At 44.7% G+C, this 27,822-nt stretch overlaps 2 protein-coding genes and 1 non-coding gene across 16 annotated transcripts; 1 reads left to right on the forward strand and 2 right to left on the reverse strand.

The window, feature by feature from the left end:
• Window positions 1-1,191: 1,191 nt before the first annotated feature.
• C14H17orf58 (chromosome 14 C17orf58 homolog) lies at window positions 1,192-13,066 on the reverse strand. 6 transcript variants are annotated; one of them, XM_037914094.2, is made up of 6 exons: window positions 8,662-8,801; window positions 8,411-8,535; window positions 5,800-6,432; window positions 5,579-5,668; window positions 3,751-3,942; window positions 1,192-2,968 (listed from the first exon to the last, which is right to left on the reverse strand). In XM_037914094.2, the coding sequence occupies exons 2-6, from the start codon at window positions 8,430-8,432 to the stop codon at window positions 2,778-2,780; spliced, it is 1,128 nt and encodes a 375-aa protein (XP_037770022.1). In that variant the 5' UTR covers window positions 8,433-8,535; window positions 8,662-8,801; the 3' UTR covers window positions 1,192-2,777. The 6 variants fall into 6 exon arrangements, with proteins under 6 accessions (XP_037770022.1, XP_027673264.1, XP_027673265.1 ...); XM_027817463.3 differs by lacking the exons at window positions 8,411-8,535; window positions 8,662-8,801 and adding an exon at window positions 12,916-13,066; XM_027817464.3 differs by lacking the exon at window positions 8,411-8,535 and having other exon boundaries at window positions 8,662-8,799.
• TRNAR-CCG lies at window positions 12,954-13,026 on the reverse strand. Its single transcript has one exon. It is a non-coding gene; the product is annotated as a tRNA-Arg (tRNA).
• A 4,497-nt stretch (window positions 13,067-17,563) lies between the features above and the next one.
• On the forward strand, window positions 17,564-27,443 carry KPNA2 (karyopherin subunit alpha 2). 9 transcript variants are annotated; one of them, XM_037914086.2, is made up of 12 exons: window positions 17,628-17,732; window positions 18,259-18,399; window positions 18,874-18,995; window positions 19,108-19,245; window positions 19,761-19,849; window positions 20,789-21,057; window positions 22,713-22,807; window positions 22,912-23,175; window positions 24,723-24,956; window positions 25,384-25,566; window positions 26,565-26,714; window positions 26,829-27,443. In XM_037914086.2, the coding sequence occupies exons 3-12, from the start codon at window positions 18,921-18,923 to the stop codon at window positions 26,919-26,921; spliced, it is 1,590 nt and encodes a 529-aa protein (XP_037770014.1). In that variant the 5' UTR covers window positions 17,628-17,732; window positions 18,259-18,399; window positions 18,874-18,920; the 3' UTR covers window positions 26,922-27,443. The 9 variants fall into 9 exon arrangements, with proteins under 9 accessions (XP_007055158.1, XP_027673260.1, XP_027673262.1 ...); XM_037914085.2 differs by having other exon boundaries at window positions 17,630-17,728; window positions 18,863-18,995; XM_037914084.2 differs by having other exon boundaries at window positions 17,641-17,732; window positions 18,863-18,995.
• Window positions 27,444-27,822: the final 379 nt, after the last annotated feature.

Raw genomic sequence — 27,822 nt, forward strand, 5'->3', positions numbered from 1 at the left:
GTACCATTTTGCTGAGAGTCCTTTGCTTCAGCAGCCTTTAAAAAAAAAAAAAAAAGTACCTCATTATTATGGTGTAAATCTACAGCAGAGTCAAAAGTCAATGGTTCCAGACATGAATTCTACAGAGCTCTACAAAATGAATGTATTCTGGCTGGCTGGCTGGCCAGATTCATACAGAAATCAAGATTGATATTTGCCTCTGTGACTTTCTTCCCCCACTTCCCACCATGGCTATGCAATCTCTCACTGAAGCGAACACAAGTTTGGCTGCCTATATCTGAGAGGCAAATTTAGTTCATCTTTGTCTAATGGCATGTCTACACTTACTGGGGATCGATGCAGCAGGGGTCAATTTAGCGGGTCTAGTGAAGACCCGCTAAATCGACGGCAGATTGCTCTCCCATCAACTCCGGCATGCCACTGGAACGAGAAGAGTAAGGTAAGTTGATGAGAGAGCGTCCCCCCTCGACACAGCACAGTGAAAACACCGGGGTAAGTCAACCTGGGGTAAGTCAACTCCAGCTACATTATTCACGTAGAGTAGCGTAACTTAGGTTAACTTACCCCTAACTTTGCCTAAGGAATAAAAGATGCTTGCTGGGGCCTCCATCTCCTTCCATCTGGATTTCAAGGTTTGGCTTTTTTTTTAAATAAAAAATATTAGAATTAATTTTAACTTCTACAGCACTCTCTGAAAAGCCAAATTACCAGCTGCTTCTATTGGATTTGTCTGTGCTCATGGTCCCAGGCCACTATCTGTGCTAGTGTTAGTCTCTGCTTGGTTTCTTCTTATGCTGACCAAAGCCCCTTCTCTGAAATGTTTTTAAGCAGGCTCCAGTCTTTTCATATGTTGTAATGATGATACATATCACAGGTGTGAGGTAGGTTAGCCAGGTCCCCATTGTAAATGAAATTTCACTGGCTTAATATAAACTTTGGACTGATAAATCAGTGTTGAGAAGCTTTCATAGCCCACCTGCAAGATACTACTTTTATAACAGTTTGATGACAAGAAGAAGAGATTTTACTGCTATTCTAAAAGGCAGCTATTTTTCCCCACTGTTAGGGGAACTAGGCCCCCACAAGCTGTTTCAAAATAACTTTTTCATGACTAGCTAAGCAAGTTGATGCCTTTTTTTGAAAAGGCGTTGAATCTTTTTACTGGGTCTCTTCCTGAACTTTTTTTTTTTCTTTAAAGTTTCTGCCCAAAGAGTAGCGCTGATTAAAACAAACTGAGAAAAAAGCTAGAAAGCTGGATTTGAGATAATTGGGGGGAGCTATTTAAGAATATTTAATACCAGCATTTCCTACAAAGGGTTAGACAAATATCTTTTTGACATTTAAGTCTCACTAGGGCTCTAAAAGTAAAAGATCAGGTCCAACATAGAACTGATTCCAAAGGTAACTTTACTGTTTTGCAGATCTAAACCTCATACCAGTGTCTTCGTAGAAAAATTATACCAAATACACTCAATAGTTTCAGGGTTGAACATCCACTTTAGAAGAGTAATTAGGCATGCAAAATGTGTATGCAATTGCATGACTGATTTGCATGCCTCGGTACCATAATTTGTACATGCAAATAGGTAACTGTACACATACTAATTGGTTATTTGTACATGATTTGTATTCAATTAATGAAATAAGGCATACATTTTTAACAGCGTAATTAAACATTGGAACAATTATCAAGGGTCATGGTGGATTCTCCATCACTGACAAGTTTAAAATCAAGATTGGATGTTTTAGAAAAAGCTTTAGGAATTATTCTGGGGACTTTGCATGGCCTGTTATGCAGGAGGTCAAATTAAATTATCACAATTGTGCTGTCTAGCCTTGGAATCTATAAATGGAGCAATCTACGAACGCACATGTAAGCTCTAATAAGGCATGCTGTGGCATATGTATTTTGAACATGTTTTTAAATGACAAGAAAAATCTGGCCCCTTATATTTGAGGAAAAAATGGTATAATTATACATTGTTTTCATAGTTGTTTTAAAAAACAGTATTCTGTACTTTGAGGAAACCAAAGCGCTGCAAAAATTTTATTTATTTTGTCAGAATTCTTCATCTGATAAATCCTTTGATAGTGTTTCAAAACAAATGTCTACATATGTATGCTGTGCAGCCTTTGAGCTACAAATGATCATGCAACCCATTACAGATTAAGGATTTGAGTGCTCTTTTTAAAAATCTCATTGCACTGAGAAGTTTAATACTATTAAATATACAGGTTTGAATATTAATCTAAGCAATAAGTGACCGCTGTTCTCAGTTAAACTGGTGTAAAGCTAGAGTGACTCCAGTTACTCCTGATGTACATAAGAGGTGCTGACAAAAGAATTTAGCTCTAAAAATAATCATAGTGGGTTATTTTCTAAACATTAAGATTTAAATTGCGTATTACAAAAACAATAACCTACTATTTTGGAATCATATTTAAAGGGAAATTCACTAACCAGTTAATGTTCTCTACAGTGAGTGAATAGGTTTGATTTCTCGGCGGTGGGTTTTTTCTCTTTTTTTGCGCACTACAGTGGTATCTACCTATATAATCAGAACCTTTGAAAGAAACATTGTTTTGTAAACCCCATAAGACACCAGATGCTCATCAGTATTGGAGACCGAATTAAGCAAGAGCTGAGCTGCAGTCACTCTAAAAGGATCCTTACTCTGGAAGGAAGGTCAGACTCGATTAAAGTAGAGACCAGTTTTTTTCTACTAGCTGAAGGCCAGTGCTGCTTAAGCCCTAGTAAAGCAGTTAGGACTGTAGCCTCATCTACACTTGGTGTGAGCTGCCCCTTGGACTTTACGATCCCTCTTCCTGTTGAATCTTTTTACATAGTTGCTGCTGCTCCTTAGCAGCCCATCTCCTGGCCGCAGACGCCCTCTCAGGAACTGCAGCAGAGGTGTAGGTAGCTGCCGTCTCTTGTGGTATATCTGACCCATCACAATATATCGACTTCCTGCAAAACAACAAGTAACTTACTCTAGGTTGGTTTATTGTTGGTTCGGTTTCATTTCCTTGTTTCATTTTAGAAAAACACCTGCTCCACTGTGGATGATTGTAGCTTAGCCACATTTTCTTTTAACATAAATTAAGCTAAAACCAACTGTGTTAAAGTAGCAAAATTCAAATTACTAATAAAGCAAGAGATGGGCGAAAACTGGAACTGGTTATGCCAGCTCTCTTCTCTCTCCTCCCCCCCCCCCCCACCACCTTGACTTTTGGGGGTTGGATAAAAGAAGACAGGTCTGCTTGCTGGTGAAGGCTTCAGCAGGGCAAATATTCTATAGAATGACAGGTTTCAGAGTAGCAGCCATGTTAGTCTGTATTCACAAAAAGAAAAGGAGTACTCGTGGCACCTTAGAGACTAACCAATTTATTTGAGTATAAGCTTTTGTGAGCTACAGCATCGAATGCATCCGATGAAGTGAGCTGTAGCTCACGAAAGCTTATGCTCAAATAAATTGGTTAGTCTCTGAGGTGCCACGAGTACTCCTTTTCATTCTACAGACTGTATTTTTTAGGGGATTGAATGGCTTTCACCATTCTGCCTTTCAGACCGTTGGGCTTGTTTTGCAGATACGGGGAAACCAGAAAGAAAACTGTATGTGTGCCCCCTGTTCCTAAATGAATCAGTTCCTTCTGCCCAAAATGTCCCATGAACTCCCATTAAATCTGGGTTAACTGAAATCCCACAACAGCCAAAGGAGAAACCGACCGGATTTAGCTGGGATTCATTACCAAGTTTAAAATCTGGACATGGTTTATTGCAGTTCAAAGCATCCACAATGAGAATGTGAACTCGGAAGAAGAAGCCATCGGGCGTGATATACAGGCGACTCATCTTGTATAATCCGTCACTATTTACCAAGAGTGTAACCAGGCGGACTCCTTTCCCCAGTGTTTCCACATCATGAACAATCCCATTCACTGCTAGTTTAAGAAGGGAGAGAGGGAAAACAATCACTCGATATACTTGCTAGTGGAACATTGATACTCAGCTCATGATACGTGTGGAGGCGCTAAACGAATCACAATGCTGCAGTGAACAAAAGTCTTAATTAAAGTTTATAAAGTACTTCAAAGTTGAGTCCTATGTATTGTTGGATAACAGTGCAGGTTGGGAATAGTGGGGGTAAAGGTGGGGTTGAGTATTCACTTGAAAAGGAGAAGAAAAAGAAACATTCATTGGAGTATTATGCTGTATTTCTATTACACTGGAGTATTATTTAATTTGAAGGGATAGTCCCCTTGCTCAGTGTCCTTGCAATGCAGCCTGATAAGGTACCATGAGTCTTAATCTTAGCAAACCACATGGAGCTGCGCTACACCATTTCTGCCTCAGAAAGACCCAGGACTGGGCTGAGTTAACTGAGGGACTGGAAAATCCCCCACATGTATTCTAGACAGACAGTGATAAAGTTACTGGAGAGGTAAGGCTAGAAAACTTCCTTGACAAAGGTCAAGGCCATACCTGCCTCATGGAGTGAAAACTTCTCTTTGATACAGCCACTCGACCTTTAATCTCTAGATGTAAATTCATGAGGAGTAAAGCCCCTTCTGTGATCACTCTAGGGGAACCGTGGCTGTGCAGATTAATGTTCATTCAGGCCGGGTTAAGAGGCATGCATTTTTTTAAATTTAAGAAATAAATGAAATTGTTAACCGTTAAAGAATGAAATATGCAGAAGGCCAGTACAAGGCCTCAATCAGAGACCTATGCCCTGGGCATAATTCTAAAATTTTGACTAGAAGAAACTTAAGGAATGTTCACATTTGTAGAAAACTGCCTAATTTCTAGTCAGGCAAAACAGATGACTCATAATATGCTTATTTTCTGGAAATAGAAACACCTGTTAACTGGTACCAGGCATGTATTTTACTTATCTGCTTTTAAATATTGAGAAAGACACCATCTAATCCTCTGCTTCTTTGATAATGAGAGACAGCTCCATTCAGAAAACTTGTGCTCCAATTTCCAGTGCAATTAACCCAGACCTACACTATCTTTTTCTACCATCTGTGTGTGTGACATAATGGCCATTAAAACCTAATGCAGCATGACCGCTGCAGGCAGGAGTCCTAAGAAGCTAACGCAAAGTCCTGAATGCCGAGAGCATGCTATTCAGGCCATCATCTGGCACAGTCTTCCATCCAAATTATATCCTAAAACTCATTAGGTAAATAATGCAATGCCAGCTAAACAATACAGCTACAAAGGCAGAGGGAGAGAGATGTTTCCAGCTGTGGGTTAATAAGAAATGGCTCGTGAAATGGCTTTAGCACTGACAGTGATGTGTGGATGGAGTAGGGGCACAAAGAAGGCCAGTGCCAGACAAACAGAAAGGGGATGAGACAGTGAAACACGATTGATGCTATTTGTTGTGTATGTATAGGAATATCTGTGATGGGTACCTTAAAAATAGTTATTAGAATAGGCTGGAGCAAGCCCAGGAAGGCTTTTAAAAACCAGAAAGGAAATGTATGTGCTCGTAGCATGGCCCAACGAGTGTCTCTGCCATGCCTCCTGTAAGTAAGAATACATGCAATGGGAACAAAACGGTCTTACCAAATTCACTCACACAGAAAGCCTCTGCTTCATCTCTCTCCCTCCTGCACTCTGTCAGGCACACCTTCTCCTTGTTGTCAGCATCTAGAACTGCAACATGCACATGTGTTGTGGACGTGCAGCATTAACACAACATGGCCCCTGGAGTTCAGGAGTGAAAGTAAGTAACCCTGTTCTCCTGAGAGGTCACAAAGTCCCTTCCCATAGAGGTGCCCCCTTACCTTTCTTTAGCACGTTGAAGTGATACAGCAGGCTAGATGACTGGCGGTTGGTGACCCAGGAGGGCTTGCTGATGTTTCTTAGAGGGTTATGCTGTTTGTAGGGATTCATCTTGCCAGGTCGGTTGAGGTGATCCACCATATTGGGATCTTCTGTCTCAGCTGCCCCTGTGTCTTGGAAAGGATGCGTCTCAGCTAAAGTCAAGGATCTGCCTTTATAATGGGAAAATGCTCTATGGTGGAAGTGTGCTGAGATGCTGTTCGCTGCCTCGGACTGAAGCCTATCTGTATGCATTCTGTTTGCGTAACTGAAGTCAAAGGAAACAGGAGGAGGCCCCTCCATGTGGCTCTCAGAAGCCAGGACCCTGCCATCCTGGTGAGGCTCTTTCCTCAGCCCCGTATTGTTTTCCACGGAGGTCTTGGCCTTTTTCTTTCTGTCGGGTGAGACTGAGAGGATGTCAACAGCTTTTGGCCACTGCAGGTTAGCTGGAGACAGTAACCAATGCTCTGTGTGATTCTCTTCACCAATACTGCTGCCTCTAAATGGGAACTTAGCTTGGCTTGGTGTGGAGTCTGCTGCACTGTACCCATCCTTGCTGAGTGCCCGAATGGGTTTTCCAATAAAGGGCAGGGCTCCTATGTACAAATAAACAGAAGAGGCAGAATTGTTTTAACTTTTTTGGGGGGTAGGGGAGGCGACTTGTAAGCTCTTTGGGGCAGAGACTTTCTTTGTTATATATATGTACAGTGCCTGGCACAAGGAGTGGAGGGGGCAACTGAAGCCTTGCCATTACCACAATATAAACAATAAATGGTCCACTAACGGGAATAAAGCAGAGTGCCCATATCTGACAGGCATTTGATTTCACTGTCCCCACATAAGGAAAGATAGCACCTGCCTTTCTGGGCCTCATAGCTTGTGGGACAAAATCTGAATTAGCTTCTCATTTCCAAAATGCTGCGGGGTGGAAAATAGCTGGGATTTGAACAACAAAACAGCCTTTCAAAAAATGCGGGGGCCAGAAACACAGGAAAGAGTGGAGGGGAACTTTCTAGCTCCTATTTCAGACAGAATCCCAGTAACTGCAGCATGGAACTTGGCCCAGCTGTGTGCGAGCTGAACCCTGGCGATCTGCATTTTTACTATTATTGTTACAAATTAAAAACACGATTTATAAACAAACCCTTCTCTCGAAAGAGCCCTGAAAGTCCAGGGAGCATCCGGGGGAGCCAGATTCACAGTGCAGCTTGGGCTGATTGTTTAAAAGGCTATGACAACAGAACTATTTGGTTTTCCCATCCATGGGACGCCTTATTGACAATGTCATCTGGACTTTTCAATTCTCGTGGGCTTTGAGGATTGCTGAATAGATCTTTATCCAGCGTTTTGGACTTCTGACTTGTGCGCCATAGAGCTGTCAAGGAGCCCAAAAAGCTCATGTTTGGTAGAAAAGCCATTGCTTTTAAGTTATGATCCCTTGCAGTTTGTTCCTGATGGCAGAAAGATGGGATTGAGAGAAATCTGCCCTTTATTTCAAAATGAAAGTTAAGAAATGATGATTATGTTCAAATATAATTGTGTTTTTGGGTCAGGCAGGTTAACAGCACAGTGCAGGCCAACTGGGAAAATTTCCAGGTCTCATTTCACACCATCCCTTTCCCCTTTTGAATCTCACAAAGCAAACTGACTTTCCTTTTAGACAGAGTTTTCTTTCCCCTGCAGTTTTTTCCCCTTCAAATTTGTGGTTCCCTCTTCCTTTTCAGCCTATTCTTGCCATGCAATTAGTTTGCCAATATAGAGTATTTAAAACCAGTTTACCCACACACACAATGTGAACGCTCGCTGTTTGCAGTTAACAGTTGCAGTGTGTAGGAGGCTGATCCTGACTCGTCCTGTGAAGTATTTGACATACACAGATGAATAAAGTCCTGGTTTATCTCCAAAGCCTGACTCTCAGCTGTTGACCTCACTATTACTTCTCCATTGCTCTCACCAGCTGTTGTCATGGGAAAGATTTCCTGATATTTGGGTTGAATGCATACGAAGTCAGTTTCCATGAGACAAGTGGGGGCGGGAGAGGTACAAGCTGAAGACAGGGACATGCCAGAGTGCCCTGGAGCTGTTATCCCTGGAGCCATGGAGCCTGAACAACGTCTCCTACCTGCGATGTTTACCCCCAAGACACACTTTCACTAAGCACTGAATTTCTAAGGAGAAATTAAGCATTTTGTCTTGACTCAGATTTCCAATCCCCCTCAATTCCTCTGTCAGATCTCTGGAGACTGGGAAAATAGAACTGCAACATAGCACCTGATCTTTTCTGTCCTCTGGGAGAGATGCACCTTTTACCTCCATACCCCTTGTGGGATGCAGTAACAAATCCGTTTAGTCTGACATGCAGAAGGCACAGGTGGGAGCTAAGAACAGCTGAACTAAACCACAAATTTGGAGCCTACAGGGAATAGGAGGGGGGCTATAAAAGTCACACGAGAAACCACACACATGAACCACTAAGTAACTCACAAACTGCTCAACACTGGCTAACTCAGGATTCGTGGCATTAGCTGATTCTCTGTTTCTTGCAGGTGCTCTCCAGCCTCCCCAGACACACACCTTCCTCTGACACCTCAAGCATGTCTGCTTGTTTTCTTGACCAATGGACACACTAAAATCTTCCTTTCCTTGGCTCTCATGTGCTTGCTGCTGCAGCATGCTGAAACGGATACAGCTGGAGAGGGCTGTCAGGGCAAGAATTGGAAATAATGTGTCTAGTCTTTGTGGGAAAGAGCAATGCTCAGCCTCTCCCCTCCTTGCTGAAAACAGCAAATCTGCCCTTTTCTGCTTTGGAATGTTAAGAAACTTACCTGCCACCAAGTTGGACGATGGTCCCATGACAAAACAGAGGAGCCAGAATGCTTCAGTTGTCATTTTGAAGGAAACCGTTTCCAGACTCTAAATGACCTGGAGTCTTTTATGCCCTTCCCCCTGGTTCATGCTAATGAGAGGCAGCCTTAGGGGAAACATGAATCGCTCCCTGGACAAACCATTGGAGCAAGACCAAGCTGCCGCAATCCTGCTAACCTCCCACTGCCACTTTCTAAGAGAAATGTGTATGGAGCCCCCCCCACGCTGGCTACAATTACCTGAAAGTCTAAATGTCAGTTCTGTCTTTGCCTGATTAAACGCGTCTTCCCTAAACGCCTACTCTCTACATAAAGTGGTGGGGGGGTCTTGTTTTCCTTCCCTACCTCTGAGGGAAAATTGTACAAAACATATCAGTGCATAATTGGATACAAGGAACTGCATGAAAATGCAGCATGCAGAATCAGGGACCACATCACCTCTACATGTCAGCATCTACTTTGGAGCCGGGGAGGGATGAACTCAGCATTTATGCACAGTCAGTTATAATGGGTGCATGTTTTTTAAGGTCAGTTATATTGTACATCTGGCTATTTCAGTCCTTACTATATGGGGATTTTGCAAATTTTTATAGTCATTGTCCATTCTCAGTAGAAAGGTCTGCTGTTCCCTGTAGTAGTTTCAATTTATTTTAAAACCCGGTTTCAGTAACTTGAATGAGTATCTAGAACTCTGACACCCCTCCTCTCATCTTACACACACCGAGCCAAATTCATCTTGAGAGTAACTTTATTGATGTGGGATTCATGTAGCCCAATATGCTTGTTCCTATCTAACCAGTTTAAACAGTTGAGGACTTTTCTTCTTATTACCAAGCCAGATGTTCACTGAAGCTGCTCACCCCACTGTCTGATAAGGGATGCTATGAGGATCATTCAGTTAGTTTATACCTGTATAGTGCTTTGAACACAAAAAGCACTATACACGTGTTGTTAAAGGTCATTAGAAATATCCTGTAGCCTGCTTACTGAAGCCCATCTTTACAGCCAGAGGAAAGCTATGCAATGGAAGGCCCCAAAAGATTGCTGAATGTAGTATCTATCGCTTAGTTTAAGCTTAAATGGTTTACTAAGAATGATCAATGCATCAGTAATAAATATATGTAAACGCTCTATGGATTTCTAATGCTCCTGTGGGCATGTTCTGTATCAAGTTACCAGTCAAGACAGAACATGGCTGGGAGAATACTGCAGCTTTAGGATTGGATATTTGCCCTCACTGACGTAAATGGTAAACTTCCAGTCTGTTGAATTATTTTAAATAAAACAGACCAAAGGTATATGAAAACTTATTTTGGTTGCTACCTGTTAGAGTGGAAATTTTATTTCTTTGATGTCTGATGTAGATAATTGATATTTCTTTATAGCTGGACTGTCTTATATATTCCAACAAATTCCCCAGCAGCACAAAGTCTTATTTCAAATAGCTGTGTACAGTTTATTCTCTAGATATCTAAAATGGTTTGCAATATGTAAGGAAATTGTAATACATATGTGACCCTATGCTTTAATTTCCCTAACATCATGTGTTAAATCTTTTTCTTCTATTACAATATGCCTTTTAAATGTTTTAATTCTGAAAGTATGTTAATGTGGGGGAAAACCATTGTAGAAATCTAAACCCAGACACAATGCTGAACTGAATTCACAACTGGGAATTCACATTAAACATCTTAACCATTTATATTTTATTAATTTGGCTGCTTAGGAGCTGGTCCAGCACAGTGCATTCCTTTCCATTTCTCCTGGGGTTGGGTGGGACAATGAGGGGCTACACACCAGAAAAAGCAATGGGGTGGATGGATGAAATACACAGTTGTTCTGTAACATTTATCTAATATGCTTCTATGGGACTGTGCTATGGCAGGCAAGGATAAAATGCAACCTGCAAATAATTAAGTGAATTTGTTATGCTTCTTTGAATGTTAAACTCTCTATGTTGTTTAAACTCCTCAAATAGTAAATAAGTCAGCTGGTTAGTGTCTGAACACCAGACTAGGTAAGCACTGGCGCCCCCTGGAGGATAAGGAATAAGAAAAAGATGCCTATGCTCTCTCTCCTGATGCAGCATTTTCTTCCTTAGGTAGAGGATGCAGGGGGCAAGATGTGAGTATGAACATGTGAGGAGCTGCATGTGAAGGTGTCTTTCTGGGTGTAATTTATATCTACTTCAGGATGTACGTGGGATGCATCAGAACCATGCAGACGTTTTGATGATTTAAAGAAACCACTAAACAGCTACAACCTTCTGATAAAACTATTTGTCAGTATAATACAATCCATTTTACTATATTGCTGTGTCTATGTCTGGGTGTTTCTCCTAAAAATTCAGCTATTTTAAAATTTCAGCTTCACTGGTAGCACTGTGGACAATGTGGTGGTTAACATGTCTAAACTAGTCTTTGCACTGGTGCTACTACTCGTGAAGCTGCTTGTTTGTTTGCAAACTGCAGTGAAACACTCCTAGTATAGGATTCCTTCTCCCTATGAGAGAAGTTTAGAACTACAACTTTAGCAACCAATTACATCTATTGAAAAACCCCAGAGACCCTGCACTGGTGGCAATACTGGCTTGCAGTGAAAAACTGAATGAATTCCCCATTCCTAATCACTATAGAGAAGAGAACACTGAAGTTCTGATGCCATCACACCTGATGTGTGATGAACAATGGCTCACTACAAAACACTAGGGCTCAGATTTTAAAAAGTAGTTAGGGGTCGAGCTGCTTACCACTGCAAGACCTAAGCGATAAAATGGCCATTTTCAAAAGTGACAGAGGCACTTAGGAATCTCAATCCCATTGATTTTTGATGAGACTCCCATTGATGAGTCTTAGGCGCCCATGCCTTCTGACAAAGGGAGTTAGCGGTCTATATCCCTTCGGCATTGCAATGCTGACACAACACAATGTCTCAATACCTTTAAAAATCTGGGCCTAAAACATCAAAAATTAAGTCCAAACGAAGGCCTAGTCTACCTCTGTATCTCACCATAATCCGATTGCATGCCAAAAACAAAGCACAGCAAATCCTCAAAATGCTCAGCCAGCAGCACCTATGAGAGGTTTCAGAGTAGCAGCCCTGTTAGTCTGTATTTGCAAAAAGAACAGGAGGACGTGTGGCACCTTAGAGACTAACCAATTTATTTGAGCATAAGCTTTTGTGAGCTACAGACCACCGTCCCCTCTAAGCTGTGCGCGTGCAGATCCGAAACCCCGCGCACACAGCGAAACACCGTGCGCACGCAAATTTGCACAGTAAGAAATGTTTTGTGCACACAGCCTGTCAGAAATTAGGGGGAACGTTGCCCTAGACCCCACAGCTAGGAAGGCCCAAGGAAAACCAATAAGGAGCCAGACGGATACGGAAGGAGGCCCCTGATCGGAAGCTCCCTGTAGTCAGTGGACAGACCCCAAGGGGCCCTGGCTCAGGCTTTTATCCCAGTACCCCTCCGGCCGTTAAAAGTGCAAAACAAAGGGGGACCCCTGCTCCTGACAGAAGAGCCGCCATCAACTGCCACAGCCTAAAGGCGGGAGCCGGCACCCCGCGGCCCAGCGAGGAAAGGCCACCCAGGGCCAAACCCCCGACTCACGCCCCGTCCTGGGCAGGCTGCACCCCTCGGACGGACACGGGGCCGACTCCTGTTTCCCTCGCGCCCTCACGTGCCCTGCCGACCCAGCGCTCCGGCTCTGCCCGCGTTTACATGGCAACCGGCGCCGCGCTCCAAACCCGCCTGGGCGCCTCCGGCCCGGCTCCCGGCCTGCCCCCTTTCTGCGTCCCAGACCCACTCAGGCCGGGGCCGCGGGGCAGGAAAAGCCCCGACCCGCCCAGGAGGCCGCTCCGCAGATGCCGGGCGGGGGGGAGGTGTCTGGCTGCACGAGCACAGGCCAGCCCGGCTCCCGCAGCCCCGCTACACGGGGATTTCTTTCCGCCCGGGGAGCGGGAGGGTTAACGGGCCGAGCTGCACGGGGAACGTCTGCCCCCTCGAGCGAGGCAAGAGCCCCTCCGGCCCCGCCGGTGCGGGACTCCCCAGCCCCGCTTTGCATGCCCCGGCCGCCAAGAATCCCCTTGCTCCCGCGCGTCCCGGGACGGCATGATTAAAAGTGTGTCAGGGCAGCGGCGTGTGCAGCCCCTGCGGGCGTTAATAACGTGGAAGCGGCCCAGGAGCCCGGCGGGGGTGCCCAGTCACGAATTTACCAGGCTGCTCCGGCTCGCTACAAAACGTGTGATCGGTACGACCCAGATGGGACTCGAACCCACAATCCCCAGCTCCGGAGGCTGATGCCTTATCCATTAGGCCACTGGGTCACCCAGTGAAAACGGAGACCGGCGCGCTCTAAACGCCCCGCCCGGCTCCAACTGGCTCCGCCCCCACCCAGCCTTTGGTCTTCGATGATTCCAGCCTCACTCTAAGAGCCCCGCCCAGCCCAGGATGACCCGCCCCCCACTCGGTTCCAAACCCGCCGAGCTCTGACTCCGCCCCTCCCCCGCCCTCTCAATCAACAAGGCGCGCTAAGGACTTGTGCCTGGGCCTTGCCCTGCCGTTCGCGACCCGCCCTTAGTCTCACTCGCGCGCAACGGCCGTTAGCTCCTCCCTCCCCGCGCGCCCCGATAGGTGGCGTCCCCCCTATAGTCTCCACGACGTAGTGTAAGGCTTTCTTTCCCCGCGCCTCCTTCATCGTTAGCACTGCCCTCCGCGCCCATGCCAGCTCTCCCATGATATTAGCTCTGCCCACTCCCATGCAGGTCTGACGTTAGGTTGTCCCCCACACAGGCCCTCCATGTCACACATTCCCCCTCACACAGCGCACCCCTCAGCTTCTCCTGGGCACCCCACTGACAGCGTGTCCTGCCCCCCGGGCAGTCGCTTCCCATTGCTTGCTGCCCACTCAAGCGCTCTGATTGTCATCTTCTTCCCTCCCCCTGTGTGAGGCCTCCGGCCCGTATCCCTTCCATCAAAACACTGGCACCTGCCAGGTTTGTCTCCTTCAGCCACTGCAACCTCCTCTACAGCTGGCCGGTTCCTTGGGTCCCCAGCAAGCCTCCTGTGCCCCAGTACCATAACTACCTCTGCTCTGCCCCGGCTCCTCCAGCTGGCTCATACTACCCAGGGCTCCACCCTGGTGGGTTGCACGCTTCATTGCTTGTGTCCACCAAGGCTAGCTGGGTGTATAGCTCTGCCAACCAAAGCAACCTGTGTGACCCCCTAGTAAGCTGCCCCCTGTGATATGTGTATGCCAAAGGCAAGAGCACCAGAGAGTTTCCACTGCAGTATCAAATGGGCACTTTGGGCCTGATTTTAATGGCAATCAGACTTCCAGTTTTCACCAGAATCAGTTGGGTTCTGCCCATTGATATCTAATATTCCCTAAAATTAAAGAATTGATCAGATGTGGTTTTCAAAAGTTGTGGTGTTACAGACAGACAGAGAAATGCCATTACGGCCTCACTTTCATGTAGCAAAGGAGCTCCAGCTCACTATCCTCAGCCATTGGCTCTGCTTCTCCAACATGATTCCTTCTCCACCCTCTGTGCTTTGCCTCAGTCCTTGCTTTAGCCCCTTTCCCACTTGTGATTCCCACTGCCTTTTTCTCAGCTTCCTTCTTTTGATGTGCCAAGCATCCACTCTCTCTCCCCTAAAAATATCTCCTCAAAGGTCATTGCTTCTGGTTAGCTTGCCATCTCTACCATCTATTTTGGCAATCATCACTCCCACGCTCCAGCCGAACCATGTTCTTGTGCCATTCATATTTCTCTTCATAAAGGTCAGAGCAAGCAAAATAACTACAAACAAAACCAAACCCTATATAAAATGTCACTGAGGAACCCTCCTGTCTCTCTCCCATTGCCTATCATCTTCATTTGCTGTGTTATATGTTCTTCATGGCGGAGACCTTGTCTTCATATAGGTCTGTAAGCTACCATGTGCTTCTATGGAGCTGTGTAAAAATAATAATCTAATTAACAGGCATGTGTCTCAGTGGCTGTACCACTACCTTTGACTGGTTGAAATTTGAACTGTGGTCATAGGGCTTAATGTGCTTGAGTTTCAGCTGGTGTCCCTAGGATTCCAGATCTGTTGGGAAAATGTAATACTGTGTAGCCTGTGCTCTGGATCCTTGTCCTTCTTGTCAAAAGCCAGTAGGGAAGTGTTGAGCTTTTCAACATATCTGAGGAAAACAGGGTGCCAATTATAATTTTTAAAAAATTATGAGTTTGACTTCTGTTCAAAAAGTTATCCCATGTATATAATCTGTTTTGCATTAATATACTGGCAATCAATGTGACAAGACAACTCATAGTGTCTCTATGCCACTGACTTGATTGATTCTAGTTAATTAGTGTTCAGAACTAAGTATAGCATATAGACTTGTGTTGATGTTGTCCATTTCACCAGGATAATTTATAATCCAGAAAAGTTCCCCACAATAGCGGGACCATTCTCCCGCTTACGTTTGCTACATGAGAGTGAGCTGCTGGCAGTGTGTTCTCTCTTCAACTTTGGAATTTGCCCTTTGCTTGGTTCTAAATATCCCAAATCTATTTGATCTTTTGGGCATGCTACAAAACCCCTATTTTTGAGCTGGCTTTTGAGAGGGTCTGGTGGTGGATCTCTTAGGAAACTAAGGTCTAAGATGTTTTGGATTTGGAATCTGAGGGCTGGAGAAGTATGTGAGGGTAGGTTGCTGCCCTTTTGATTTGATATTTAGTATGTAAGGAGTGCGTCTTCAATCAATTTGCTTTAAATCCCAGTAAAGAGCTGCTGCCATTTTGGTTAGGAGCCTGAGGGTCTTGGTTTTCCCAAGAGCAGGAAGGAAGGCACAAAGGGTATGTCTATGGGTACGTCTAGACTGGAATAAAAGATCCACAGCATTGCCGTGGTTGGTCCAGATCAGCTGACTCAGGCTTGGGCTGTGGGGCTAAACATTGCTGTGCAGACATTCCGGCTCAGGGTGGATCCTGGGCTCTGAGACCCGCCGCCCTCACAAGGTCCCAGCCTGGGCTCCAGCCTGAACCTGAACATCTGCAGAGCAATTTTACAGCCCCACAGCCCAAGCCCCAAGAGCCCAAGTCAGCTGACACAGTCCAGCTGCATGTATTTAATTGATGCGTAGATGTACCCTACATTGCAATGTAAACCCAGGGTTAATAGAACTCAAGTTAGCAGACCCTGTTTTGTTAACTTAGGGCTTGAGCATCTACATTCATCTGTAACCCCAGTTTAGGAATTGTTGAACCCTTGGTCCCAAGCTTGGGCTCCAGCATCTACACTGCATTACGTGGGCCCAAGTCCAATCACTCATATCCCAGACTTCCTAGCGCCTTCCTAAAATGTGGCTGGTGTCACCCTTTCTTCATTGTGAAGTGTGGGAAAATCTGACTGTCCACCAATCTTTACAGTCCAGAGGACAAAGGAAGTCAGCCCATGGGATTGTGGGATATTTCTGGTGGATTTCATGAGCAGGAGTCCAGTGGGGCTGTGCCTACATTGCAAAACAATAGGGCTTGAACCCTAGGTCCTGGATAGGGTGGCCAGGTGCCCAGTTTTAGACCGGAAAGTCCAGTCGAAAAGGGGACCTGACTGTGTCCGGTCAGATCTACGGATCGGACACCCAAAGTCCAGTTACAGTGGGTGGGGAAGGCGGGGAGGTGCCAGGTCATCACCCGCCCAGCCCTACTCAGCCGGGGCCATCTCCTACCTGCATCAGGCAGCTGCAGCTCCCAGCCCCGGCTCCACAGGCAAGTCCCTCCTCACCTGGGTGGGGGGTGGGGGAGAAGAGCAGCGAGCGGCCAGGAAGAACGGGGAAGAGGACCGAACAGGGGGTGGGGCCTCAGGGAAGAGGTGGGGCAAGGAGGAAGAGGCAGTGTTGGGGAGGTTCCAACACTCCTGCTGGAGCGTCTGTTTTTTAAATATTACAAACTTGGCAACCCTAGTCCCAACTTGACTGAGGCTCAGATGCTCCATGCCAATGTAGTCCTGGGTCTGAGCTCTGGATTTGCATGATTTGTGTGTAGACAGAAAGGGGGTAGGCTTGAGGCTGAGTTTGAACCCTGGGTTTACAGTGCCGTGTAGACCTGGGATTCTCAAACTGGGAGTCTGGACCCGTGAAGGGGTTGCGAGGTTATTACATGGGGGGTCACGAGCTGTCAGCTTCCACCCCAAACCCTGCTTTGCCTCCAGCATTTATAATGGTGTTAAATATATTTTTAAGTGTTTTTAATTTATAAGGGGGAGGGTTGCCTTCAGAGGCTTGCTAAGTGAAAGGGGTCACCAGTACAAAAGTTTGAGAACCACTAGTGTAGATGTACCCAAAGCATACAGCAGTCCTAAGTGGCCAGGGGTTTGGTCATGCTGTAGGGGATGTGACTATTGAAAACCCCACCGTGAAAGTCCATTCACTCCTAACCCGGGAAGGGGGGAGGTAAGAGCAATGACTTCCTCCTTCAGGCTTCACTCAACCTCCCTGCTTGGGTGTACTGAAAGCGGCCGCTTTCGGCATATTTTTGGAGGTCCCCATAACAAAAACAGGCCACTACGGGGACAACAAATCCCAGCATCCCATGCCCCGACTTCCTTCAAGCTGACAAGGAACAAGGCCGAGCATTGGGTGCTGGGAACTGTAGTCTGCCTCGGGCTTATTGGCACTAGGTGGCGCATTGTGTGCTGGGATCGGTAGTCTTGGAGCCGCGAGTGGTGCGTTGTACGCTCTGTGACGTGTAATCATCTCTCGCCAAGATCCTGGCGCGGCTCACGTGAGATCACTGGTTCCCCCTCACGCACGCCTCCACCTCGCGAGAACAGCTTGTTTTTCAAACAGACCAATGAGAATGTTGCTTTGGCTCGAATTGACCAATAGGGGAGCGAAGACGCGGGAAATTTAAATCCCGCCAGGGGCGGGGTCAAGGAAGAAGGGGCGGGGACAGCGGCAACGTGTTCGCTGGTGGCCTGGGCGAGTCAGTCAGTGCGCCGGTGTGGTAGTAGCTGCAGAGACGGGAAGCAGTTTCTGTTGTAGGTGGGGGTCTCTCGCGCTCCGTCCGGTAGACGTGGGGGTGATGGAAGAAAAGCGGGGGAGGGGAGTTCTGGGGGGTGGGCTGGAGTAATAGGGGGTGAAATGAAGTTGGGGATTTTCTATGGGGTATTTAGTGTGGGGGAAGGGCGGCGGTCGGGGGCTATGTGGGCTTGTGAGGGGGCAAGAGGCTAGGCGGGGTGCGGTTCTCGGGCTATATGGGACGGGGGGGATGGGCTAGAGCTGTAAAGGGTGAAATGAGGTGGGGTAGTTCCTATGTGGTGGTTATATAGCGGGGTGGGGGAAGGTAAAACACCTTCCCCCCCCCCCCCCCCGCGTCCCATTGCTCATTACGGGGGCTAAGGTGGTTTCCGCCCTGCTGGAGGGTGGATGGGTGGGGGATTTCTAGATTGCAACTCTCCCAGGGAAGGCACTGACTGGGTTACTGGCTTATTTTGAATCGGGTGGTATGTTCTTGACCGTGTGACTGCAGCAGCTTCTTTGTGTTGGTTTGGGGCTTGACTCCCTGTAGCCTACATAAGGAGCTGCGAGCTGCACCCCGTTATAGATGTAGCGGCTGCACTGTGCTTGGGGTGTGTCTGCAAAATGGCTATCTCCATTTAAAAGGCCATTATCAACTTTAACTCACTTTACGGAATTGACTGGATTTCAAGTTAAGTACATGTTCTACATCTGCCTGCCCCCGAGTCAGGTTGCCAACCTATGTGTTTCTAATCTCACTTTTGTTTTTTTCCTGGGGTGGGGAAATAACAAACTTTCTTGTTGCTATGCCTGAACGATCAATGTTGTTTGCCGAAATAATTAATCTGACTATGCATCGAGGGCTGTAAGAAACCTACAAATAAAATATATATATTTTCTGTTTATTTGCAGTAAACTTGGGTGTTACTTGTAACAATAGTGAGCTTTTAAAAACAAAAAACAAAACATCCCTTCTGTTTTTCTAACTTAACAATGTCCCTTTTCAAATCAGAGGCAATGCTAGTTATTTAAGTTTTAGGTGGAATGATATGGAATCTGGACATACTACTTTATCTTTAACCCCAATCTTGATTTCAAGTGTATGTCTTAATCTGAAATCTTTTTGGCTAAAGTAAATTAATTGCTAATCTCAGATCTGTTTCAGGTCTGTCTCTTTCATTGGTATTGCCTGACGTCTGACTCCTATAAAAGATGTCTACCAATGAGAATGCTAGTGCAGCAGTTGCCCGTCTGAACAGATTCAAGAATAAGGGGAAAGACACTACAGTGAGTAACTGATCATCAGTTGGAGTGTGTGGTCAAATATGTTTTTAAGCATAATGTAGCCCTTTAAAAAGAGAAGTACAGTTCATCACAAATGTGTATTTGCCTCTCTCAGGAAATGAGGAGGCGGCGGATTGAAGTCAATGTAGAGCTGAGGAAAGCTAAGAAAGATGATCAGATGCTTAAAAGAAGAAATGTCAGTACTCTCCCAGATGATGCCACTTCACCTCTTCAGGAAAACCGGAACAATCAGGTAACTAAGTCCCGAACTCAGTGATATCAGGAGGTTTTTCCCCTTATGCTGGGCTGTGGCTCTGCTGCATGTCTCTTCCATCAGTGGATGTGTTTCTATGTATGTCTGTAGTGCTGTATAATTACGTTACCAGCTGTAACAGAGAGACCACAGTGGCAATCCCTACCCTATATAACCTCAGACAGAAGGAACAAATAAATACAGTAGTGCTAGGCTTTGTCTACAGTGGGAACATGGTTTTAAACACAATTATCTACACTAATGCTAAATGGTTTTAATAACAATTAAAATTCATGTTAATACACCTAACAACTAACTTTCCTAGTGTAGACAAAACTATGGCTGACAAGGATTGGGAGTCCCGTTATAATTGCACAATGCTCAATAAAGCAACGTGCGTTTGACCGGTGCTTTCTCATAGCACTGTGCCTTGTGGGCTTAAGGGAGCTTTTGCTTGCTATACAGACACACATTCTTCCCAACATAGTCTTAACAACTTTCTATTTCTCATGCAGGCCACTGCACACTGGTCTGTTGAGGAAATTGTCAAAGGAATTAACAGTAATAATTTGGAGCTTCAGTTGCAGGCAACTCAGGCTGCCAGGTGAGAACCTTCAAGGTCAAAGTTTATCCAACTCTTCTATGTGGCTGGGGATAAAGGGGTTCAGCTAATCAGAGCACAGGTGTCAGTTGTAGCAAATACTTTCTGGAAGCCTTGTTCTATGTAAATATTGCTAACACTTCTATAATCTGCTCTTTGGCAAGTAAACATTTTGGAATTGACACTCTAGTCAGTGTGGAGACTAGGGCCAAATGGAATTATAACCTAGCATTATGTATAACCTTGAATGATTAAAGGCGTGACCTGACTCTGGGACTTTGAACCTGGTACACCTGAGCTGTTCCCTGACTCTGTTTCTGGTCTTAAGGGTGGCACAGAGGTGCTGCAAGATTTTTAAAAAGTCTCATTCTCCATTTACAGAATAAAATATTGCATCTGTTTAATTATATAGTATGATGTTTAGGGATAGAACTGGGACCTTAGTTTAGGGCTGAGAATTTAAGACACTAATGTATACAAGTGGAAAACGGGTTCTGGGATCTCACTTCTGAATGAATTGAACAGCACAATGGTTCCAGTTAGGAATGTGGTCCAAAACATGTGAACTAGCAGAAAGATCTCACACGGTTTTTGTGCAGCCTCTGGCAGCTGCTGCTCTCTCTACATTAGAATATACCTCTTGAGCAGCTCAGATGCATTCTTACTGTTGCAGCAGCATGAAGCTAAGTTTCACTTCAGTCACTGAACAAAATCTCTAAAGAAATTTGCCCAAAAACAATTTTGTTAACATTTTAAAGCTTCCTAGCTAGCTTGTGTTCAACTGACTTGTAGTCTGTCTGAACGTCTCAGTACATTTTGCTGCTTCCCCTTTTGAATGTTTTTATATTTTACAAAGTTTTTCTCAGACTGACTAAACTGGAATCTTCCCTAAAGATTTTAGTGGACAAAAATAACACTTTCTTATTTTTATTTCTTCCATAGGAAACTCCTGTCCAGAGAGAAGCAGCCCCCCATAGACCATATAATTCGGGCTGGTTTGATTCCAAAATTTGTCTCCTTTTTGGGAAGAGCAGACTGTAGCCCTATTCAATTTGAATCTGCTTGGGCGCTTACCAACATCGCTTCTGGTACATCGGAGCAAACGAAGGCTGTGGTGGATGGTGGGGCTATACCAGCCTTTATATCCCTGTTGGCTTCGCCCCATACTCACATCAGTGAACAGGCCGTGTGGGCTTTAGGAAACATTGCAGGTATATCAATGTGGTGTATGACCATTGTTTTCAGCCCTACTTCCTTATATACAAGGGGAAGAGAAGGCCGTTGGGGCCAGATTTTCAAAATAGCGTGGTTTCCATTTACCTAGCAAGCAGAGCTCTTGCAAATCTGGCCCCACCCCCAATGTCATCTAGCATATAACAACCTGAACTCCCACATGGAGACAGTCACAAATAACTCCTTGCCTTTTGGCTAAGTATAGTATTCAATACAACTTCTATCAAAACCTGGCAATCTGTAAATTCCATTTGACACAACACTTTCATATTTCACTACCATCTTAATACGGTAGCTACTTCTCTTTTCAATAGTCTGAGTGGACTCTGCTTTTTCTTGAAACGGGTGTCCTCTTTTGGGGCTTAGGGGGAGGGAGATACTGAGGAGCTTTCAGGTGTTGTCTGCAATCTGCCTGGTTCTAGTCAGTCAGTGTTCAATCTAGTTCTTGAATTCTAAGTTTATAAATTCAGACATAGCAAGGGTAAAATAGTGATTCAGATGATCACTGGAGCAATTATTTTAGTACTTGAATTCTAGAAATGGCTGTTTAAAATATTGCATGGCTTAGGCAGTGGATTTCTGGGATACCTCTGTGTTCCTTCCGCATAGCCTCAAAACTTTAATTGAGGCTGAAATCCTTTCTCTTGACCCCTAAAATCTAAATCCTTAAACTAGCCATAGCGTGGCAACTAGGAACTGTGGTTCTCAGCCATGAGAGATCAGAATTCCAAAGTACTTCATAATTTGCATAAGACGCCATCAAGTATCTTAAAAAATAAACATCCTTTTCTCAGGGATGGACTACAGGAACTCATCAACAGCATTAAGTTCACTCTAGTTTTCATGCACCATCACAGTGCAGTTATGTCTGACAATGTAGGGATATGTTGGGGTCCAAGAGTTTTTATTGAAATAAAAGCAAGAATGTTTCTATAAAATTGTTCTAGTGCTACAGTGAGACTGCTTTATTGGGGGGGAGAAGAAAGGGTCTGTGACAAAATAACCATTCAGTAAAAAACACTTCAACCATAGCCTTTAATTACTTTGAATCAAATTGTGAACTAAAGATTTTAGTCTCTGAAAGTGGATTGAAATAACATTGACTGTAACTAATAAGTGCTTTAGAATATTTTTAATCTAAGGGGTAGTAACAAGTGAATTCAACTAGAAGTATCTTAAAATTCCCACTTAGCATAACTCATACTTATTTACTCTGGAATTTTCTCCAGACAGAATGAATGACTCTTTCATGTTCCCAGTTCAGTACTGGGTCAAATGCATTTTGTGGAAGGGTGTGGGATTGGGTTAGGTTTCCATTAGAACTAGGGAGGGCAAGGGAGAAAACTCCTGCTTGATTTTGAGTTTTGTAAAAACTTGTTACCAAACCTACAACTTAAGCCACATTTTAAAATATCAGATCAGGAAGTCCATGGCTTGAGTAGGAAAAAAAACATGCATTCCAATTGGCTTATCACTGATAGCGGTTCTCCCTTTGACCACCAATGCCTCTGCTTCTTAATCAGTATCCGCATTAATGATTCACTAAATCAAGGAAGGGACGCTGTTTATACACAGCCTGCTGTTCAGTTAGGAGTTTCCTGTTCCTGACATAGATATCTCTTCTGGCTTTCAGGTGATGGTTCAGCCTACAGAGACCTAGTTATTAAGTATGGTGCTATTGACCCACTGTTGGCTCTACTTGCTGTGCCTGATATATCTTCTCTAGCAGTAAGTGTGCATCACAAACGAAGTCACAACAGTAGCACTAAACTATTATAAATCACTAAACTCCCAGCCGAACAGGAGCTAACCACAAACGTTTACTTTTTCAGTCTGGATACTTGCGCAATCTTACCTGGACCCTCTCAAACCTGTGTCGCAATAAGAATCCTGCACCTCCCATAGAAGCTATTGAGCAGATCCTGCCTACCCTAGTTCGTCTATTGCACCATGATGACCATGAGGTCTTGGCAGATACCTGCTGGGCAATCTCTTACCTTACTGATGGTTCTAATGATAGAATTGAAGTAGTAGTGAAAACTGGACTGGTGCCACAGCTTGTGAAGCTCCTGGGATGTGGTGAACTGCCAATAATGGTAAGATGGTGATGCACAGAAATTACTTTAGCATGTATTTGTCTCACTCCTGTCTGAGTGCTTTATGTTAAAAACAAAATAGAGCAGTGGCTTTCAAATCGTGTTAGCCATTTCGTGTAGTCAAAAGGAAACCCATAACATGTACTTTGGCTGATCCATGAGTAGATGGTCTTTCCTGAGGACCTCACATGAATGATCTATGCAGCTAACAAGCTTCTTTCCTCAGTAACTTCAGTAGCTTGACAATGTCTAATGACATCACTCTGGTCTCGACTTCACTTATGAATCATGACCTGAGGAAGAGCTCTGTGTAAGCTTGAAAGCTTGTGTTGCACCAATAAAAAAAAAAAAATACTACCTCACCCACCTTCTCTCCTTATGAATCATGAGTAGGTCCCTACCAAATTCACTGTCCATTTTGGTCAATTTCACAAACATAGGATTTTAAAAATCATAAATTTCATTATTTCAGCTATTTAAAACTGAAATTTCAGTTTTGTAATTGTAGGGGTCCTGACCCAAAAAGGAGTTATGGGGAGGTTGCCAGGTTAGTGTGGGGGGGGTGTGGGTGTGCAGGGGTGTTGAAGTACTGCTACCCTTACTTCTGTGTTGCTGCTGGAGGTGCTGCCTTCTGCACTGGGCAGCTGAAAAGCGGTGGCTGCTGGCCAAGATCACAGCTCTGAAGGCAGATCTGCCCCCAGCAACAGCACAGAAGTAAGGATGGCATGGTATGGTATTGCCATCCTTATTTCTGTGCTACTACCTGCAGAGCTGGGCCCTCAGTCAGCAGCTGCCCCTCTCTGGCCACTCAGCTCTGAAGGTAGCACAGGAGTAAGGGTGGCAATACTGTGACACCCCCACCCCAAATAACCTTATGACCCCCTGTAACTCCCATGTGGGTCAGGACCCCCAATTTGAGAAACGCTGGACTGCCCTGTGAAACCTGTATAGTATAGGGTAAAAGCGCACACAAGACCAGGTTTCATGGGGAGAGACCAGATTTCACGGCCATGAAAAACATGTTACAAAGACCATGAATTTGGTAGGGCCCTGATCATGAGGCATGGGTAACAACTATCAGAGATATTCCTTCAGATTTAGTAGTTTTCCTTAATTAACTAGTTTAAATTACCAATGGCTTCAATCCACAACACTGATATAAAGCTTGGCATTCTAATGGCAGTGCTTGGCAATGGAATCTGTTAAAGGAGTATGGAATCTTAAAACTTAGCTCAATATGGTTAGAGCATGGGTTCTAGGAGTCCAGCTTGAGTCTTCCTCCCAACTCTAGCACTTTATAGGCATATTGTGCTAAGACCATAACTTCTCCACCTCAGTTTACCTACTGTATAACAGCTGTAATGTCTAGACCACTTCAGGTTTCTCAAATGAGAGGGGTATCGTAGCTGTTTATTCTACAGCAACCCACTTAACTGCAGGGGATAAAGCAGAAGAGCTTCTGGTGGTGATGGTCTGCTTCTGAGGTGTTGTACTAGTGGAACTTAGTAATATGTCCTAAACTAATCATTTTGCAACGTCTCTTTCAGACTCCATCATTAAGAGCTATAGGAAACATTGTCACTGGCACCGATGACCAAACACAGATTGTTATTGAATCAGGAGCACTAACTGTCTTTCCAAGCCTGCTCTCTCACCACAAAAATAACATCCAAAAAGAAGCAGCTTGGACCATGTCCAACATTACTGCTGGCCGTCGGGACCAGATCCAGCAAGTTGTGGATCATGGACTTGTTCCATATCTCATTGGAATTCTGAAAAAGGTAAAAATCCAATGTCCTCCACAATGAGATTTTGTAATCAGGTGCCAAAATTCAGGCCTTACATATGGAAGTATGTTCCCCCACAGACTTTAGTGGAAGCCACCTACTGTTCTAAAGGTGTACTTACTCTAAAATCTTCAGGCTGATGTTGACTGTAACTTACTGTAGGGTTAAGATGACCACTTTTCAGAGTTGAAGTTATTCTAGGCAAGTTTGCTATGTATAAAAAGGAGGCATTAAATGTGCTCTCTGTATATTAATCATCTTTGGCAAAAACTTAAGCTCTGAACTTTATATACTTTAACTTTTATTGCATGGCCAAACCTAGCACTTGGATATCTTTAATGTAGAAGACCGCACTGATCTACTAGTCATTGGTTTCTTGTTACTGTTTATACTGGAGTACATCACCCTTATTTTAAAACAGGGGGACTTCAAATCACAAAAAGAAGCTGTATGGGCTGTGACCAACTACACAAGTGGTGGAACAATTGATCAGATTGTATACCTTGTTCAGGCTGGTGTCGTAGAACCTTTACTGAACCTCTTGTCAGCCAAGGACAGCAAAACTGTGCTAGTTATTCTGGATGCTATTACTAATATCTTCTTGGTAAGTAGACAAAGGATTGTCCATTGTTGGTAGGATGGCCTGTAACAAATAATTCTCCAATAGTTGATGACTGAAGGGGAGCCCCCTACTGTAGATACTTCCCACCATGTTTCATTCAGTATTAAGAACAATGCCTGGAAGTAGGTAACTATCTATAGCAGAGGTGGGCAAACTATGGGCTGTGGGATCACATCCAGCCTGCAGGACCCTCCTGCCTGGCCCCTGAGCTCCTGGACCCTCCCGTGCTGTTCTCCCTCCAGTGCAGCTTCAGCACTCCATGCTGCTGGTGTAGTGTATTTAAACTGCTCCGCGTAGGAATGTGCTGCTGGTAGCAGTTATCGAGAGCAATTTACTACACTACACGGGTGCAATGCTCTGGGTGGCATGGCTGTAGCACCACCAGCCACTGGTGCTCTGTGCTGCATGGTAAGGGAGCAGGTGGGGAGTTGGATAGAGGGCAGGGGAGTTCGGGGTGGTGGTAGTCAGGGAGCGGGGGTGTGGATGGGGTCAGGGCAGTAAGAGGGTGGGGACTGGGGGGGTGTCGAATGGGGGCAGTCAGGGGCAGGGGTTCCGGGGACAGGGAGTGGGGGGGTGGATGGGGCAGGAGTTCTGGGGGGCTGTCAGGGAATAGGGGGTTGGGTGGGGCAGGTGGTGAGAAGCAAGGGGGGGTGGATGGGGTGGGGGCACAGCCTCCCCTAACTGGCCCTCCATACAATTTCCAAAATCCGATGTGGTCCTCAGGCCACAAAGTTTGCCTGCTCCTGATCTATAGAGTTCAGCCACAGTATCTTGTACCTTAGTAGATTCAGTAGCCAAGAACCATGGCCTTGTTCATAACCAATCACTTTTGCTGATTCTAAAAATGGCCATTATATGCTCCAAGCAGGGACAAACCATCCATCCCTCTTACAAAGTTAGTCATTGTGGTAAATGTGTGGTGCTGCAGTACGTAAGCAAACCTCTTGAAGCATGAACCTTATATGGCTGATTCTTTGCAGGCTGCTGAGAAAATCGGTGAGACCGAAAGACTGTGTCTCATGATTGAAGAGTGTGGAGGTCTAGACAAAATTGAAGCTCTCCAGTCCCATGAAAATGAACTGGTGTACAAGGCCTCCTCAAGCCTCATTGAGAAGTATTTCTCAGCAGAGGTGAGTAACTGAAGGATTGAAATATGGGTTTGACTCTCTACATCTCAACACAAGCAAGTGTTTTAAAGCTTGAAATATTGAAATCCATTTCAAACCTCTTTCCACCTCTTTTAGGAAGAGGAAGACCAAAATGTTGTGCCAGACTCTACTGTTGATAGCTACACCTTCCAGATTCAGGGAAGTACTCCTGACACTTTCAACTTCTAGACTTTTCATACATTCCAGCCAGCTTCAAAAGTCTCTTGGTTACCCATCTGAGTACTGCCTTCTATTTGTCTTAATATCTCTACTTATCTTTTTTTACTGTTTTTATGTGACTTGTAATGTAGCACTTTGTATAACTGAAGCATACTTGAACAGTTCAAAACAGTGTACATACTGTGTGAATTACTTACTGTAAATCTCGATCTTTCTACTTGAGTCTTGAAGTACACATGTAAATACTCTTCTACTTCCTTCCTTTTTTTGGCTCTTATTGTGATGTCAGTGCAAGGCTGTGCTAATATAGCCTTTGTGCTGTTTGGGATAAGGGAGGTATTGGTTTCTCGATGTCACATCTATGTACGTGCGAGGAATTTGGAGGCTTAACAAGTCATACAGCCTTCTCTCAGAGCAGGAGCCACTGCCATGCACTCTATGCCCGATCACAGTGGATCATCAATGGACTGTGAATCGGGTTTTAAAGAGAATTGGTGTTCAGAATTTAATAAAAATAGTATCAGAACACAATGTGAACTGTCAAACTCTTTATTTTTAAAGGAAGATGGGGCAAACCAGATGTATTTACACTTTTTCCTCTTTTGCACTTGTTAATCAACCAGTTTCTCATTCCTAGTGGCTGGGTAGAGGAATGAGTTCCTAGCCCAGTAGATGAGTGCAAGTCTAAATTGTGTATGTGTGTTGTTGTTGTGTGTTTTTTTTTTTTTTTTTTTTTTTTTTTTTAATTTGCCTGAAACTAGGGCACTCTACCCTTCAAGTCTTGGATATGCCTAACTGAATCCTATAGACAGACATAGCTGACAGATACCACTGCATAATGGGGAGCAGTTATAACGCTGCTTCCTTGTTTGCTGCTGCTCATACAGTTGTCCAGTACCACCCTTCAGCA

This window comes from Chelonia mydas, chromosome 14, assembly GCF_015237465.2.
Source record: "Chelonia mydas isolate rCheMyd1 chromosome 14, rCheMyd1.pri.v2, whole genome shotgun sequence".
Taxonomy (NCBI): domain Eukaryota; kingdom Metazoa; phylum Chordata; order Testudines; family Cheloniidae; genus Chelonia; species Chelonia mydas.